Below are 18,547 nucleotides of genomic sequence, written 5' to 3'. Positions count from 1 at the left end.
CATTTTCATGTCATGTATGGCAATCATTATGGACATGAGTCAGTCGGCAAGCCCTGAAAAAGTAGCTTCTTTTATCCAAGTGATATTCATGACTATAGGGTTTTTGCATAGTTAATGATCTTGGTGCGAACCAAAACACCTCTTTTTATTCTGCCATTGCTGCTCTAAATATTAACCAAATTTCATGTTTTTGGTATCTTTGTAAAGAAGAAGAATCATTCTTTCAGGTCATGTGTTTGGAATTCTTTAAAAAATGTTGTAGTATAGGGAAAACTTTTGATATAAAACATGAAACAAAATGATTGTTTTCATGCAACAAATGTTGTTGTTTTCACACTTGATTTCTGTTTGAGTACAAATGATTTTCAGATCATAATAAAGCTGAAGATCTACGCTTTAATATGATATAATTTGTATAAGAAGATGTATCTTAGATGGGTCAGCAGCCAGCTTTTCATAGGCCAAGTACATTTAGCAGCTCAAAAACAAGGATACTGCACTCTGATTGGTCACAGAGACCACACACCCACGCAAATTCCAATGTTCCCCACACTGGGCCTCTGCAAGGTCACACTCACCATGTGGTAATCTCTTCAAATAACCCGCGCCTGTTGTTGTGAAAACATTATTCAGCCAATCAGAACTCTGGATTTTATGTTACTCAAAAATTTTAGAAATCTCGTCTTGCATCTTGATGGAAAAAGCTGGCTGCTGACCCATCTAAAAGATGCCACATATCAAGAGTGACATTGTAAGAAAGTATAGAGTTTGAGCTTTCTGATGATATAAATAATGTTGGTACCGAAAACACAAAATGTTGCACAATTTGCAAGTGAAAACAGAGGAAGAAATTTCTGTTTGATGCATCTTTTCTCGTAAAAAAATCACTTATTTATCAAAATATTTTATTCAAAAGAAATAACCAATATGAAAGAGTAACATTTACTCTTCCCAATGGTACAAAAATAATCAATTTTACTCCAGGAAAAAGTGGTTAAATTCTTTGAGAAAGAAAGTCTCACAATTCACGAGATTTTGCAGGGACATGAATTCAGCCACGAGAGGACTTGGATAAATCTGGCCCATTTGCTCATTAACACAGGGGCTTGCCGACTGACTGACATGCGAAACGAAACTATTCAAGGTTATCATATCATGATGACGTCATCTACGCGCCATTTTGTGAAATTAAATGATTGATCATATCGCAACTAATCATAAAAAAATCATCCATATTTGCATCATTTCAAGTTCAGGTGACAAGTCATCAGGGGCCCGTTGCAGAAAGAGTTGCGTTTAAACGCAAGCCCAAAAATCAATCGCAAGTCCCAGATGCGCGCTGTTGATTGGTTGAAAATGAAGATTTTTAGAGTTGCGATTGATTGCAACTCTTTCTGCAACGGGCCCCAGGACATGTCAACAGAGGTCATGCAAAGGTCACGACGCGCACGTCCGCGCGCGTCAAAATTTGAAAATCCTCCAAATCAACCGTGGTCAAGTTTGGGTACGTTTCAGGCCATTTTGAGCATGTCAAGAATTTGCGCGCGCACAGGTATGAATGCGCGTTCTCGCTGCTACCATCGGTATGCCTCTTGGAGTCGTCATTTATTTTGTGTCTGTCCATTGTCCATTATCTTCTGATTAATTTGATACCTCATTCAGCCTCTTACGACCAATAATACCGGAATGCGCGTCTATTCAAATTTGCATTGCACGCGCGTGCAAACTCGCAAAATAAGTCATAAGTGGGCAAAAAATGCCTATATAAAATTCACTGTAGCTCTTCAGGGAGTCCGTTGACCCCCATTTTTTTTCCCTATTCGAATAGAGTATGAATGGTAGATATGATTTCATGCTACATTTGACCCTTAAAAACATAGTGACGTCATCAAGATGGCGTCGGAACTTAAAAATTAACGTTTTCTGTTTCATGATGTCACCACACTCATGTAAATTGATTCTAATTCCGTAAATATTGGTCTTTTCTCGCCAAATTTTCAATATGTTTTAGCTTAAAAATGTACCCATTAGACAATATGTCCATTGTTTTATTTTAAAGCTTGTACTACTCTCAAAACTAGAATTTGTAGAGGTTTGTCATCATGCCAATTTTCTACTTGGAAAAATTTACATTGACAATAAGTTTCCTGTTTTGCACAAGCAGTCTGTCGAAAACAATTGTGGTCGACTGGATAACGCACCTGACTGGTAATGCAGGGGTCGGTGGTTCAAACCTCGCTGGACTCTTTTTAGGTGGTCTGTCATGAATATGACAGATCACCTATTATATTCGTCAGAATTTTCTTTATTTTTATTGCCAAAGCTAGTGACCACTTTATCTCAATATTGGGCATGTCAATTTCCTTGATTTTCATGTCATGTATGGCAATCATTATGGACATGCGAAACTAAACTTTTCAAGGTTATCAAATCATGATGACGTCATCTAGGCGCCATTTTGTGAAATTAAATGATTGATCACAATCATCGCAACTAATCATAAAAAATCATCCATATTTGCATCATACCAAGTTCAGGTGACAAATCATCAGGACATGTCAATAGAGGTCATGCAAAGGTCACGAGGCGCACGTACGCGCGCGTCAAAATTTGAAAATTCTCCAAATCAACCGTGGTCAAGTTTGGGTACGTTTCAGGCCGTTTTGAGCATGTCAAGAATTTGCGCGCGCACAGGTATGCATGCGCGTTCTCGCTCCTACCATCGGTATGCCTCTTCAAGTCGTCATTTATTTTATTTCTGTCCATTGTCCATCAACTTCTGATTAATTTGATACCTCATTCAGCCTCTTACGACCAATAATACCGGAATGCGCGTCCATTCAAATTTGCATTGCACGCGCGTGCAAACTCGCAAAATAAGTCATAAGTGGGCAAAAATATGCCTATATAAAATTCACTGTAGCTCTTCAGGGAGTCCGTTGACCCCCAATTTTTCCTCACTCGTGGATATAGTCAATATCTCATGTGGAAATTGCATAAATACCACAAAATTACATAAAAAATAAAAATTACACATTTTCGCAACATACGTCAACGTATTTATGCATATTTGACCGTATCTTCGTTATTAGTGGTCAGTTTTCTCTCAAATTTTGAAATGTAGTCGAAAAAATTCTCTACAAATAACGTGGAATAATTTTTATTTTTGACCACAGCATCAATGTTTTGTGACCTGTTTAAGTTTTTGCAATTTTTTCGGGGCCTAATTTTTGAGATTTTTTTTGAGAAAATGTTTTATTATTCAATTTTACGGTCTTCCTGTAAAATTCAAGCGCACTGGTTTTTTGCGGTTTTTCATGAAGGACATTTTTCGTAGTTTTTCCGGAACTTTTTAAGAGGTAATTTTTACATTGTAAAACATCATTTATGTATTTTTTTAGTAGACGCTACAATATTGAAACGCTATTCGGTGGAAAAATTTCATAACAGACATTTTGCGGAAATTCCCGGGTTTTTTTGTGGTCATTTTTATTGAATATAACGTATAACAAATTTTCAGGTACCTTATACAAAATTTGAAAAATTGTGCAATTTAGTTTATTACACATTTTCCCTAAATTTTGCGGGAAAATTGCTGGTATTTTAATATTTTACCTGACTTTTTTCATTAAAAATCATCACAAAAGAATTTTCAAGTAAATTTCAGTCATACTCAATTAATCAATGGACATTGAAAATTCTTGACGGAAAAAATGTGAAATGTTTAGAAATTTGCAGAAATTGTGCAAACTTTTACAACAAATTCTACTTAATTCTTTTATAAAAAAACATCACTGATCAGTTTTTAAAATTATTGAAATTTAGCAGAAATTTTGAACAAAAGTATTAAAGATATTTTAGTTTTAAAAAAGTATCACCTATGAATTTTCAAGTATTCTGTGAAATTTATACCCATTGGAATTGTAAAAATTCTTGCTTTTTAAGAGGTAATTTTTACATTGTAAAACATCATTTATGTATTTTTTTAGTAGACGCTACAATATTGAAACGCTATTCGGTGGAAAAATTTCATTCCAGACATTTTGCGGAAATTCCCGGGTTTTTTTTTTTGTGGTAATTTTTATTGAATATAACGTATAACAAATTTTCAGGTACCCTATATAAAATTTGAAAAATTGTGCAATTTAGTTTATTACACATTTTCCCTAAATTTTGCGGGAAAATTGCTGGTATTTTAATTTTTTTTAATTTTCAAGTATTCTGTGAAATTTATACCCATTGGAATTGTAAAAATTCTTGCTTGAAATCTTGAAAAAAAATTTGTAACAGTACAAAGGATTTTTAAAAAGATTTTGTATAAAAAACCTTAACTGTCGATTAAAAATTAGCTGCTGTGAAAATTAAGGCGCCTTTCATTGCTCAATTTTAGAATGTCAATTTTGGTAAAATCGTCTGAAATTTTTTAGAAGTTTTTAAGGCGTTTTACGTGCTCCAAACTTCATTTCATATTTACCGTATTGTATTATCACCACCATCATTATAATCATCACGATTGTCATCACATTAATGCTGGAAGGGATTATGTTTGTTGTTGTTGTTGAATATGATGGCGCTCTTCAATCTCTCCAGATTATACGCGCCAGTCGCTTTCGTAAGTAGGACGTCGTCGGCAAAGGCAATACGACGTCAAACCATTGGTGACGATTATATGACGTATTAATATAGATTAGTTACCCATCCACCTATTATACTAGTAGGTCCTACCAAATCAAACATCTTCGAGGAATAAACATTTTAATACAAATAGAGAAATTAAATATCGCGCGTGCTAAATGATTGTTCGTGAAAAGGGCTTAAAGCTAACCAATCGGCTACTAGCATGACTATATTTAGATACATGTAATTTCTTAAAATCTTCGTTAAATAACAATTCAATTATGACATCACATACAATTTCTCGTCCTACTTATTCTTTTGTTTTGTCTTTTCTTATAAATACGAAATATCAATCCTTCTTTCATGTCTAATGTTTGAAGAAATGGACACACACCTGTCAAAACGGTTAGTGGCATATATAAAACATTGTAGTTCCCGTGTATAATCGGGATTAATTAACAATTGTTTAAGATTCGGGTCATTCATCTTAAGTTTATTAAACATGATGCGTCTCTCCTTTACATATTTTGAACCAAATAAAATGTAATGTTCAATAGTCTCAAATACATTGCACACCTCACAGAGGCCTGAAGAGTGTTGTTTTAATTTGAAACATATAATAGTTTAATTTGCACTTACCTAATGTGATTTGATGAAGGAGGCATTCCTCTTTCAGAGAAAAACCTTTTCTATAAGCCTGCTTAAAGACATTATCATGAATAGCATATAAAAATCTACCATTTCTAGACGCATTCCAATCTGCTTGCCAGACGCATTTATAAAATGTCATACGTGAGCATGTAAGTTCATTTATAGTGTTTGGTAAAACGATGTCTATAAAAATTTTCGCGGCTCCTTTCTTGGCAGCTTTATCGACGATCTCATTGCCGTTAACATTACAATGTGAGGGAATCCATTCAAAATTAATACAGATATCTTTTAAACTAAGTTTATGAATTTTTAATAAAATTTCATTAATAATAGTGTATTTTATGAAATATGAATCGATCATATTCAGTGCTGACAAAGACTCGCAAAAAATTACAACTGAACATGGTTTATCAAAGGAGTCTAACCACTCAAGTGTCATTAAAATGGCCATGAGTTCAGCTCTCATGATACTTACATTAGATAACCTGAAACACTTTTTTTTTATTAAGCCTGCCGACATGGACTTGAACTTGCTAACGATATATAGTCTATACTCTACCAGTCTATATACATTCTGTAACATTCTACCTGTATTACCTTTATCAGGCTCTTAATTTCTTTCTTTTTCTTCTTTCTTTTTTTTCTCTTTCTTTTTTCCCCCTCCTTTTTCTCTTTTTTTCTTTGTCTCCCCTATCCTCCATTTTGCCAACTGGTCATGCTGGTACATGAATTCGCCGACTGCCATGAATAATGGGGGGGGGGGTGTCACACCCCATACCCCCCTTGCTACTGGCCCATGCATTATTTTCTTTTGGAATAGTTGATGCTGGATACGCTATAGTGTATAACGTACATGCTATAGGCCCTTTCCAGTTGGGTTCACCTTAACAATATAAGATTTCAAACACCACTTTATTATTTTGTCTCATTCTTTGTAATGTCCTTCCATGCTCTACACCGATTCGGTTTGGATGCTCTACTTTATGGTAATCTTTAACTATAGGATTTAAGCAGGGAGACATTGTGTGGAATGACATAGAATCGCACATGTTGAGGTGATCTGAAGTCGGATTTCTATATAGAGAATGATCATTAAGCTCAATCTGGCATTGCCTATGCACATGATCGGAACGATCACTAGTAAAATTCTCGCCGTGAAGCAACAAAGTATCTCGGAGTCTTTATGTTTTTGCAAAATTATTTAAACTAGCGATCCTGAAGAACTCTAGTTCCGAAAACCTCGCAGAAATATTTTTTGGGGAACAAAAAACAAGGCTGTAAGAAAGGAATCTCACTTTGAAACTTGTCAGAAATGAGATGGAAACCTGTTCGATTTTCAGGAATTCAAGCGCCCTTAAAACGGTGTTGGCTTTGTTTCTTCAGACGTGTCATTTCTTAGGAACTGTAAAATGCATTGGGGTTTATCTACCGGAACTGGAGCGGACATTAGGACTATCGTCAACTGATATTGGTCTTGCTATTGGATTATTCGAAGCACTTTCATTCGCTCCAGGTAAACGAAATACGAGTTTGATGTATTTTTGATGAATAAAAAAAAGGAATGGGGCGATTCCATTAAAGAAAATTCAGCAACTTTCACAAAATTTTTCAACGTGATATCCGAATAAAAAGTATTTGCATTTGTATTTATTAAAACATAAAACGGGATTAACTAAAAAAAACACGTACCGATACTCTTGTCTGAACATACTACTTGACTCTTTAAACTATGGCTTAGACACCAAAATCATATCTTTCAGGCATAAATTGAATGAAATATGTAAAGGTCAAGTCCACCCCAGAAAGATGTTGATTTGAATAAATTGAGAAAAATCAAACTAGCAAAACGCTGAAATTTTCATCAGAATCGGATGTATAATAAGAAAGTTACGGCATTTTAAAGTTTCGCTTATATTTCGCGAAACTGTGATATGCACAAATCAGTGTCATTCAAGTGAGTCAGTCGGTGATGTCCATCACTATTTCTTTTGCTTTTTATTGTTTCAATTATACAATATTTAATTTTTTTTACAGATTTGACAACAAGGACCAAGTAAATTGACTAAATTAATCATATAGTATTAAACAATGCTAATTCCACATGTTCAGGGAGGAATCAATCGTTGTTTCATTTGGCCATGAGGAGAAAATTAGAATATTTCATATAATAAAATACAAAAGAAATAGTGAGTGAAGTCATCAGTCCCCTCATTTGCATACCGACCAGGATGTGCATAACTGTTTTGTAAAAATTAAGCGAAACTTTAAAATGTTGGATTGTAAGTCATTGTAGCTTGTCCAGCACTGTACCATATGTGCGTCGATGGCGACTGGCTCGAATACTCCCCGGTGAGTGGAGGATGTGCATACATTGTGTGCAGATATGACTGATGAAATTAGATGATCGGGATAATAATAAGTCTGTAAGCTCTTAGATACGTACATTGTATTATAAACAACCAGATAATCATTGTTATTATTATTAACTTGAGTTTTATATACAGATTATAAGTTTGTTTCCGTAATTTAGATTTTGCTGTTGTACCCGGATTCTGTTCTGTATTTATCCCTTCGTGATTATAAGTTGTTAAAGAAATGTGAGCAGATTGATTTTAAGTTTACATTTGAAATTCATATGTATTCCTTTTCTCACCATGTTAAAATGTTTATGTGTTAACTTGAAACAATTAAGTTTTAATGATGTCATGTTATATATATTTATTTTTTTACATGTGATATGAGGAAGAAATAAATATGATTTAAAAAAAAAATTATTACACGAGTTAAATTAACACTTTACTTTCAAGAAAAAGGGGGTCCGCGTGAGAAAGAAAAGCAGAACTATGAATGATACGATTTTTCTTTTGTATAAATGACAATTTAGCTTAAAGATAATGTTGGGAATTCGCCAGATAAAATTGATGTTCCATAATTCAATTAAAGTAAAATTGAAAATGAATAAAACATGATTAACAATTTGTCTAATGATCTTCATGACAAAGAGCAACCAAGAAGTATTTGTCGAAATGGGTGAATCGGAAAGGCAGTTTCGTCCTGGATTCTGGACAAGGCACCTGGACAAGTCAGTGATATCTTTATCCACAACGGCGGAGTTAGTTCCAATCTTACTAAACCTGTTTCACGAAAGGCTTCCTAACTAGAATACCCTGATATCGAAACTATCGGTAAAAAGAGCAGCCGAGACGCAACCTTAGTCACAAATTAGCATAATTTACAAAAAGAAAAATTATGACAAAATTGCAGATATTGTGATGAATTGGGAAATCTCCCCCCCCCAAAAAAAAAGCACAGGTAAATTATGCAACATACATACTTAGACCATGAAGACTGGAGCATTGCAGTTGCTGAGAAAATTAAATGATAAATAATTCATTTCGTGACTATAAAAAAGTACATTTGGACGTTGAGATGGGGACCCCAGGTTTACGGAAGAAATTATAATGGTTTTCTTTGTAAAATAATGATAATTACATGGCCTTTTATATGATTCCTAACTTCATCATAGTTTAACAAAGACTTTTTAAATCTTTGGTACCGAAACATACGATTGGACAAATTCTATGCATAATTTAGAGAGAATTTAGCAAAATGTTAAGACATTTTCACATTCGGTGAAAGATGAAATAAAGATCCATTCAACTCGGCTACGCCTTGTTGAATGGACCATTTCATCTTTCACCTCATGAAGTATTCTGTCCATTGCACTCTTAAACATTCATTATTTGTATACTATTCTATGTGCACCTATTCTAGGTGCTGAATGGGTACCCGGTAGGTTGTGAAAGTCATTGTAGCTTGTCCAGTACTGTGTGCGCCTCACAGGCGACTGACTGGAATAGTACTCCCCAGGGAGTGGAGGATGTGTACACATTGTGTGCGGGAATGACTGATTGAATCCGATGACCGGGGTAATAATAAATCTATAAAGCGCCTAGACACGTCGTTCCGATGGATTAAGTGTGTTGGTCGCGTGCGAGTAACCTCAAGATAATACCCATAATTTCCCCGATCAGCAACTTAAAGTTGATATTTGTTTTTTTCTTCGAAAGGGTAGTCCTAATAGCCAATAATCACCTTTATTCTTATAAAATAAAGTAAATGTGTAATAATATCATAAGCCCTTTTTAAATAATGCGAGAGCGAAGTGCGAGCTATATTTTTTGTTTAAAATATGATGGGCAATATGTTTGTGATCTTCAAAAAAAGATGGCTATGTAACTAGATAACAGCTGCGAGCAAGAAGCAAGAGCAGACAATTTTATTATAAGCTCTGACCTGATCCAAAAGGGACATGTTAAGGGATTTTTGCAGTTAGCCATGAAGACGATACATGTTTCAACCAAGGGCGGCGGAACGTATTTTCCTGTGGGGGGGGGCAAAGCCAAAAAAAGGTGTACTTATATGCCAAAACGGGCATTTTGGTGCAAACGGATATTTTCACCATGAGATGATCATCTGTGTAAAGTTGTGTGTTTTGTAGTAATCAAGTTGAGCAAAGTTTTTGAAATTAATTTTGATTGATAAGATATATATTTAGGTTTATTTTCGCGTGCAAGCATAGCGAGCAAGTGGTTTGGAAAAAAAATCGATTTTTGGTCAATATGGACCTAATTACTGTTAAAAGGGCATCCTTGTGAGATATTGCGAGCGAATCACGAGCTCAAACTTTGGAAATTTCATGTAGGCATAATAAGACATGAAAATAATAATGATGATAATAATAATGGTATTATTTACCAAGGGAAGCCACTTCAGTTCTGAAAACTGTTCTCCTAGTGGGCCCTGCTATTATTATACCACGGCTTTAGTTGCCTAGGCGCCCAAAGGAAGGCATTTAATCAATTTCTTCATACCGGGTACCTATTCACCTCACCCGGGTTGAGTGCAGCACAGTGTGGATAAATTTCTTGTTCAAGGAACCTACCACCCTCTGTTTCATAGTCAGAAGACAATTCCACTGGGCCACAGCACCCCACATAAAAGGTAAACTTTCCGAGCATTTTTTTTAATCATGAAAAAAGGAATAACATTGTTAACACTAGGCGTAACGATCAATAAAATTTTATTAACATTTATATTCTTTATCACCATTTTAATTATGACCATCGTTTGGAATTAATATGATCATCATTAGTATCATTTTTATTTTCATTACTAGCAGAAGCTCTTAAAACTGACATCCCCTCCAATACAAATTCTATTATCTGGAGGTTACCCGGGACTCGCACGCGACCAACACATCTAATCCCCCTGATCTTTCAACCATTTGCTTGGGCAGCAATTGCTCAGATTCAGGCGCCTATCTTAAATCAATACATGCTTTGGCCACAACACACACATGTATCATAGTTCGTTATTACTATTATTTCATAATATCCTGTTAATTTGCAAGGACAGCACCGTTTTTTTACCAAAATGAATTAATTTTATTTTTGGAAAATAATACGAACATTATTTAATTTTCGGATTAACGAACCTTATTTCGTTTTCGGACTAACGAACCTTCTTTCGTTTTTGGATTAACGGACCTTCGGAATAACGAACCTCATTTCGTTTTCGGATTAACGAACATTCGGAATTACGAACCTCATTTCGTTTTCGGATTAACGAACCTTCGGAATAACTGAACATTCGGAATAACAAAGCTTCGGAATTACGAATGTATGCGAATAATTCAAGCATTGATGCAAGACGTAGCTTCCAAGTATCTCTTTTATTGGGCTAGCTTTCGGCCAGTAGGGCCTTCATCAGGCCTATGATGCATTGAAACAAACAAAATAGAACAAACCATACAAATAAAATCGTAATACCAACACAGTAAATAATGGGTAACCAAGGGTACAGAACAGAATGATTACACTAAGATAACAAAAAAAAACTAACAACAGAGGGGGTTGAGTACAGAACAGGAGGATTACAATAAGATAACAACAGAGGGGGGTAATGGCTTAAAAGAGATGGTGGAATATAATAGAAACGATTGGGAAACTTAAGAGTGTGGAAAGACAAGGTATTTACCGGCATTAAAATTAACTTTGGATTCTGTTCATCTGGAGGAGTAGCAAGTCTTGTGTAGGTAATACTGTGAAAAAAGGAGGATAATGTTTCAAGTAAAATGACAACTCGTTTCAATATTATTCTATATCTTGTATTTGAATACATTGATCCGTTAACATAGTATTCAAGTAACTGTTGCTACAATTTATATTTTGAGAGCTTGACATAAAAAGGTACATTGTCATGCGCATGGAAATATATACGTATAATTAATATTGATGTTTGAGCGGTAAGCAACATTACAAACATAATGAACAAAATAAACATACGGCCATAAGGAGCAAAGAAATCGTTATAATCTATCAAATGATCAGATATAATCAAGTGATCAAGATACTAAGCATACCAAACTGTATAAGGGTAAAGAGACGTAGCTATATAAACTATATAAGGTGGCATGTTGGGGCGAGTGAGACTATAAATTAAACAATGAAATGAGTTGAAAAGGTATGTACAGGGTTCGATAATTGCGAAACATATTATGCATGTATATATAAATATGTATATATTACACAAGATCAGATATATTAAATACAGAAGTGGTTACCTATTATTCCAGTGTCTGGGAGAGTGTGTCGACTAGGTGTGCAGGTATGAGGTAAAGTGAAGTGAATGTGTGTGTTCGTGTGTGAGGGCATGCAATGGGTCATTGGTTCTAATCATCAACATTGATACCGTTTAGGGCGAGGGTGCGTAGAGTGGTGATCCAGTACGATACTGTATATATTAAATTACAGTTGTGGATCTAACCCCTTTTGCAAGCAAACAAAAATGAATCCAATCTCTCTTAATTAAAAAAAAATGATTTTTCTTTGCCACTTCTATTCACATTTTCATGTGAATTTCAAATTTATTTGGTATCATCAGAGCGACTAAAAATTTAGAGGTTTTGAGACAGAAAGCAGTAAAATATATAATAAAATGGACCTAAGCCCTTTTTACAAATGTTCTCTTCAGAAGAGTTCAGTTGCGAAAGGTGATAGATCCACTCCTAGAAAATAGTTATTTTGTTATTCTGCCATATTGCAATATTCTTATGCAAAACTAAATTTTCATGATACCTTACCATGAGAACATAAAATCGGGAATTGAAAACAATCTATCTGTCTTCCTATTCTTAAGATATTATTTCCCCCAAAAAAAATTTGCGTGGACCTAAACCCTTTTGCAACCAAATTGAAATGGACCTAACCCCTTTTGAAAAAAGGTGATTTTTCTTTGCCATTTTAGTTCACTTTTAATGGGAATTTCAACTTTTCTTTGGTATCATCTTATAGAGCTACTAAAAATCTATACATTCAGACAAAAAAAAAATCAAATTTGATGAAATATGGACCTTAACTTTTCGCAAGTGAGCTCTTCGTATGTACAATAGCTTTGGCAACTCTTTCTCGACTAAATGCTGGCCCGCCTCCGTGGTCTATTGGTTTAGGCACTGGCGTTCAGAGCAAGGAATTCGGGTTCGATTCCCGGCGGAGGCATTTTCTCAACTTTTGATTCAGAATGACAGCTCTCAGGGACCTTGAGTAAAGTAACGCATTTATTATTCTCTAATTTTCATTTGATTCGCTATTATGGCGCTGTCACACCTTGGCGTTAAAGACAGCGTATGCCCGACGTATCAAAATTTTTCTAAAACGTCGGCATACGCTGAACCCTGATTTTTTTTCAACTCTGGGCGTATACTTAGCGTATTCATAACGAGTTGGACGTATACATAATGTATTAGTAACTTATATCGAACGCTTCGTTAACTTATTAACGTATTCCAAAGAATGCTTAGCGTATTGCTGGCGTACACAACTTATGCCCTACGATAGCCTAACTTACGCATAGCGCGCGGCAGCGTATCGCTGACGAACACGTGTCGTAGCCTATGAAAAGGCTGCCGCTCGACTATTTAAATCATAACCGCACGATACATCATCTCTCGAATGGCATGGGCATCTGTGCACCATGAAGTCTTCATGAGTTCTGATGGGTTCCTCCTGTGAACCCCACCATTATATACCAATTCCTATAAACGTTGTCAATACGCCATTATACGGTAGCTGTAAGTTATAAACACGTTCAGTAAGGTTGTGGTCGTCCGGAGCACGTATTCATACGTCAATATACGTTGGAGATAAGTTACACATACGTTCAAAGCACGTTACTCATAGGTTAGAAGTAAGTTTTAGGGTACGCTGGACATTATCTCGACGTACATCGACTTATGAGTAACTTACAAGTAACGTATGTCAACGTGTGTCAACGATCGCGTAACTTGCCTACAACTTATGAACCATACGCTGGCATACGTCGAATGACGACGTATACCAGCGTGTTTTAGCGTACTCTTAACGTATGCAAAACTTACCTGTAACGTATTCGACGTACGCCAGCGTATTCGCCAAATTCCTCATACATCGGGCATACGCTGTCTAAAACGCCAAGGTGTGACAGCGCCATTATGTTTGATTTCTACAGGTCCAGTAATTGCGTACTTTTATCGAAGAACCCATGGCGTGTTCCGGCGATGTCTTTTGGTGACAGGTGCAATATTTGCAACAGGAGGACTCCTTCTGGTATCCATTGTAACCAATGGTAAAGAACTCGCTGTCTGCTTATCAGTATCTGGTATGTTAACCTATTGACCATACTTCATTCTCCATATCCATACAGGGGCAATCCGATTCCACTGAGTAAGCAATCGGTTAATGTCATGTTGTTGATTTTGCTCCATAGTGAAATACTTTTGTAACTATGATAGAAAAAGCAGTCTAGATATTAGTAATAACACTGACTAATGAAGATGATGATGATCATCACAATTATAATAATGATGATAATTATAAATAACGATGAAACACCCTTCTTCTCTCTGCGCAGGTCTTGGTTCCAGCATCCTGTCAATTTCATTGGTAATCATTCTGAGCGATCAGTCTGGAGAGGCCTTTGCAGTCTTCTACGGAATTGGTAAATCAGGTTACGCCATCGGAGTGGCTCTAGTTCCCCCGATCGCAGACTACCTGATGAGGATTTATGGCTGGAGAGGGTCCCTGATGATAATTGGAGGTATCGTGGCGCACCTTATACCTTTCGTCTTGATGGTTGATTTCGACGTAGAGGGCGTCGTACAGAACGATTTTGGGTCCTTCTACACTGACGATGAAGAAATTGAGGACCAATTTGATAGGTCCGAAGAAGAAGCACTTATCTCCAGACCAAGTATGAAGGAAGAAACACACAATGAAGGAGGTAAATCACAGGTTGGCGGTATTTACGCTGAAATAAAACCGGCAAATAATGAAATCGGATCAGAAAATGAAAACGCAAAAATTAGTGATATCCAAGAGGTAACACCTGAAAGATCAGCTACTGGTAAAACAATCACTGGCTTGTCTAACATGCACAATATGTTAGAAAAGGGATATAAGCGAAAACGTTCGATTGATTGTTCTAATTTTAATAGAATCTTCACAGACTCCATATACAATCAAGATCGCTGGATGATTCTCCTTATGCTGGTCACACTTGTATTGCTTATGGCAGACGCTAGTTGGTTTGCATATCTCATCCCATGTGCGATTGCTCTTGATATTCCTATATCCCAGGTACTGTGCCTTCCTTATTCTGCGGGGGCTGGAATATTCGTAGCACGAATTTTAGGCGGATTCCTCGAGAAATCTAAGTTTTTATCTGGCCAATCCTCGTTTCTTTTCTTTACCTTGCTCAACATCTTATCACTTTTGTGGAATATCTTCGCTCCAAGATTTGCTTTCATGATTGTGACTACATTCATCTCGGCATTCACGATTTCCCAACGAAACCTTTTGTCGTTGGTCATATGTAAGGACAGAGCTCCTCGGTCACAATTCCCGGTGATTCTGGCTTCTTATGAGATTGTTTGTGGAATAGGGCTCTTCCTCGGATCCTTGTTATGTGGTAAGACCAATCAAGTCCCAGTATTTTTTAAACAATGTTACATCTTAATAATATCATTTTCACCAACAGCGAAAATCATCAGAGGGCATATTGCTCTTGTAATAATTGTCATGATCATATTGAAAATTATAACAGACCTACCATTGATAATCGTTATACGAATAATTGTAATATCATCGATATATATAATGTATCGATAATAGCATTTGGTGATCAGAATTATAATAATTATGAATGTTCGTAACAATATTCGGCATCAAAATTATCATCACTAGTTTGACGATTCAGATTTTGTTTAGAACAGCCGAGAAGCTTAAGTGAGGTTTGAAACTGCAACGATGCAATGAAGACAATTAACGGAACCTTCCATCGAAGGTTTTTTTTGTCATCTGTAGCATAATGATGGATATCTAGTGATCACACAGGTTGAACTTACTAGGAAAGTTGTGACTGTCTTCATTTTGGTCTAAAATTCAAATAATCCCAACTCTTTGTGAGACGTGTTCTCAGATTAAAAAAAAAGATCTTGCACTGAATCTTTCCTTTATTCCATTCGATAAAGATGTAGCTTATAGGGACCCATTTTCCTAAAGACTCCCTTTTGCAGTGACTGTGTCATTGGGGAGTTTTGCACCGCGATGTAGAAGGCTTTCAAGAACATAGCGAATGTATTTTCAAATACCCTTCATGACAAAGAGCAACCAAGAATTCTTTGTCGAAAGATGGGGAATCAAAACAGCAGTTTCGTCCTGGACTATGGACGAGTGACATATTTGAAAGTTTTCGTCAGCTTGAAGACTTATGACGTAACTGCTGTTAGGTTTCAACAATTTTCGACAAAGACCTCCCAGCTGTTCATTGTCATTTGACAGGCATTTTCAATACATATACACTTGAGGCCAAAAGTTTACATAAACCCAGGAAATTCAAAGTAAAGTTGACACTTACCAAACAACATAAAATGTACTGTTTCTTATAAAGCATTTTTGCTATCATGATTAATTTGATATCAAACATAATGAGTATGTCATGCCCCTCCATCACTCTGCCATCAGAAGCTGAAAAATATTTAGGTGTCATTTTCCCCCCAAATTATCTTCATATAAAAATATTTCATATTTGTGCTAGTTGCCGTACTTCTCAACACAAACATTTTATATTACCCTTTTTATAAAAAATGTAATACAAATCATAGATTTGATATTTACATATTTCTATGAAATGATGTATGAAAATAATGATGATAAACAATAGAATACATTTGGCACGAATATTACTTTTTTCTTTAAAGAAAATTCCACCTGAAATATACGTTAATCCCAACGGCATCCCAATCATATGTAAGAGCTTAATACGTTCTTTCATTTGATGCCAAATTTGTCATGGTAGTATTTATATTTCTCAATTTTTTTTTCATGTTGGAAAGCGAAAAAATTTTACTGAATTCCATGGGTGTATGTAAATTTTAGCCTCAACTGTACTATGTTCTTGAATTCATTCTGCGTCGCCGTGTAAAAACTTATCAGGTGTGTGGTAACTAGGTAACAGGGATCAGCAAAACAAGGCTTCCATCATGTCCATGGTTCAAAGTTGCTAGGTCGTTATTAAACGAGCTCCTGGAAACTTTCGAAATTTAATATTGAATTCTTGATTGATTTGTGCAGGATATGTCGCAGATGTGAGGGGATCTTTCAACGCTTCATATATATTCATCGCAGGGGTAGAAATCCTTGAATTATGTCTCATAATTCCATCAATAATTGCCGAGAAGTTGAAGGAAACCACGGCGAACTAAACGAAAACCCCACAGAAACTACAGAAAGGTGTATACTGGGAAATACAAAAAGGAGAGGAAAGCAGACTGGAAATGTCACCTGCTTAAAATAATTGTGCATTTGTGCTGATGTTGTGATAGTGAAATACCATGTAAAGACAATATTGCACATTACCTCATAACTAAATTATTAAACCGCTACTATTTCATGGTTAACTTTGCAAACATCCTTGGACAATCGTCAGGCGTAGATGTACCAGACGATCTTCAGGGGTAGATTCACCAGACGATCGTCAGGGGTAGATTTACCAGACGATCGTCAAGGGGAGATCCACCAGACGGTCATCAGGGATAGATCCACCAGACGATCGTCGCTTCCAGGGAAGGAAACAAGCAAGTTTTCGCACCACCAAGAAGAACGAATTCTACAGTGCGTATAAAACAAGTTTACACTTAGAAAAAATCCTGTAAAATCATACATTTGTAATACCTTGAAGATTTTCCACATTTGAACATTGGTATAGATCCATTTAAGCATATGACGATACAACTGTCGGAACATATTCCCGCTTGAGTGAGCATATGGCAAGCTTCAGTATTAACCAAGATTTTAATGCTTTATAATCATTTTCAGTGCATGTTTAGTTATCATAAATTTTCCAGTCATTTTTATGTGTTTAGCTTTTATCATTGATGAATCATGACTTGTATTCATTTTCTTGAGCTCAATTGTCCATTATAGAAACATGTATTTACTTTGACATTTTACTTTTTCATGTTCACATTTACTATTACCATGTATGCACCGCTTTGTTCCAATTTACCGATAGAAATTTCATGTTGTAAGTTGTTGATATTTTTAAGAACGGTATATAATTTCTTCGTCTTCTTCTTATTATCATTATTATTTATGTTTTTCTTCTTCTTTTCTTCTTTTGTTATCTTCTCTGTTGTTTTTTCTTCTCCCTCTCACTTTTCCCTTCTTCCTTTTTTCTTCTCAACCCACCTCTTCACGTTTCAATGATTGCCTTGTAATATTTAATTGATGCTTCTGTTCCATATATTGGTTTTAAAATGTTTACTATGTCATTTGTATATTATGTTCCACACTGCCCCAATGGAAATCAGTCTGTGAACTGTTTTGGCTTTTTAACCGTGTATAAATAAAATCAATCTTATATCATCTTTAAAGGAATTATGCCCTCTTCTGTTAACAAATCTTTAATATATTTATAGTCTTTTATAATAAATGATTTTGCATGGATTCTATTGTAAATTGATATCTTGTGAGAATGGAAGAAAATAAATGTTTATTTCAATTGAAAGAGAAAAGTGATTCGATGCTGAGCCCTTGTATATAGGCCTTGCTGCTATACCATGTGAGAAAAAAAAACTTGACACCTCTCAAATCCACAATCTTAAGGAAAAAATATGTCATGAACGCATAATCATTTATGATTGCAAAGAGTAGCTTCTGCCAAATAATTTGATACCATATTT

General features: G+C 35.5%; 1 protein-coding gene across 3 annotated transcripts; it reads left to right on the top strand.

Annotated features, from left to right (window-relative positions):
* Nucleotides 1-3,819: 3,819 nt before the first annotated feature.
* LOC121418532 (monocarboxylate transporter 12-like) lies at nucleotides 3,820-18,412 on the top strand. 3 transcript variants are annotated; one of them, XM_041612455.1, is made up of 4 exons: nucleotides 3,820-6,781; nucleotides 13,816-13,965; nucleotides 14,218-14,586; nucleotides 16,938-18,412. In XM_041612455.1, the coding sequence occupies exons 1-4, from the start codon at nucleotides 6,586-6,588 to the stop codon at nucleotides 17,066-17,068; spliced, it is 846 nt and encodes a 281-aa protein (XP_041468389.1). In that variant the 5' UTR covers nucleotides 3,820-6,585; the 3' UTR covers nucleotides 17,069-18,412. The 3 variants fall into 3 exon arrangements, with proteins under 3 accessions (XP_041468389.1, XP_041468387.1, XP_041468388.1); XM_041612453.1 differs by having other exon boundaries at nucleotides 14,218-15,273; nucleotides 16,938-18,402; XM_041612454.1 differs by lacking the exon at nucleotides 13,816-13,965 and having other exon boundaries at nucleotides 14,218-15,273; nucleotides 16,938-18,402.
* The last annotated feature ends 135 nt before the right edge of the window (nucleotides 18,413-18,547 follow it).

Source organism: Lytechinus variegatus, chromosome 7 (genome assembly GCF_018143015.1).
Source record: "Lytechinus variegatus isolate NC3 chromosome 7, Lvar_3.0, whole genome shotgun sequence".
Taxonomy (NCBI): domain Eukaryota; kingdom Metazoa; phylum Echinodermata; class Echinoidea; order Temnopleuroida; family Toxopneustidae; genus Lytechinus; species Lytechinus variegatus.
Note: the sequence above shows the minus strand (reverse complement) of the source record. Positions and strands in the feature narration are given on the sequence as shown.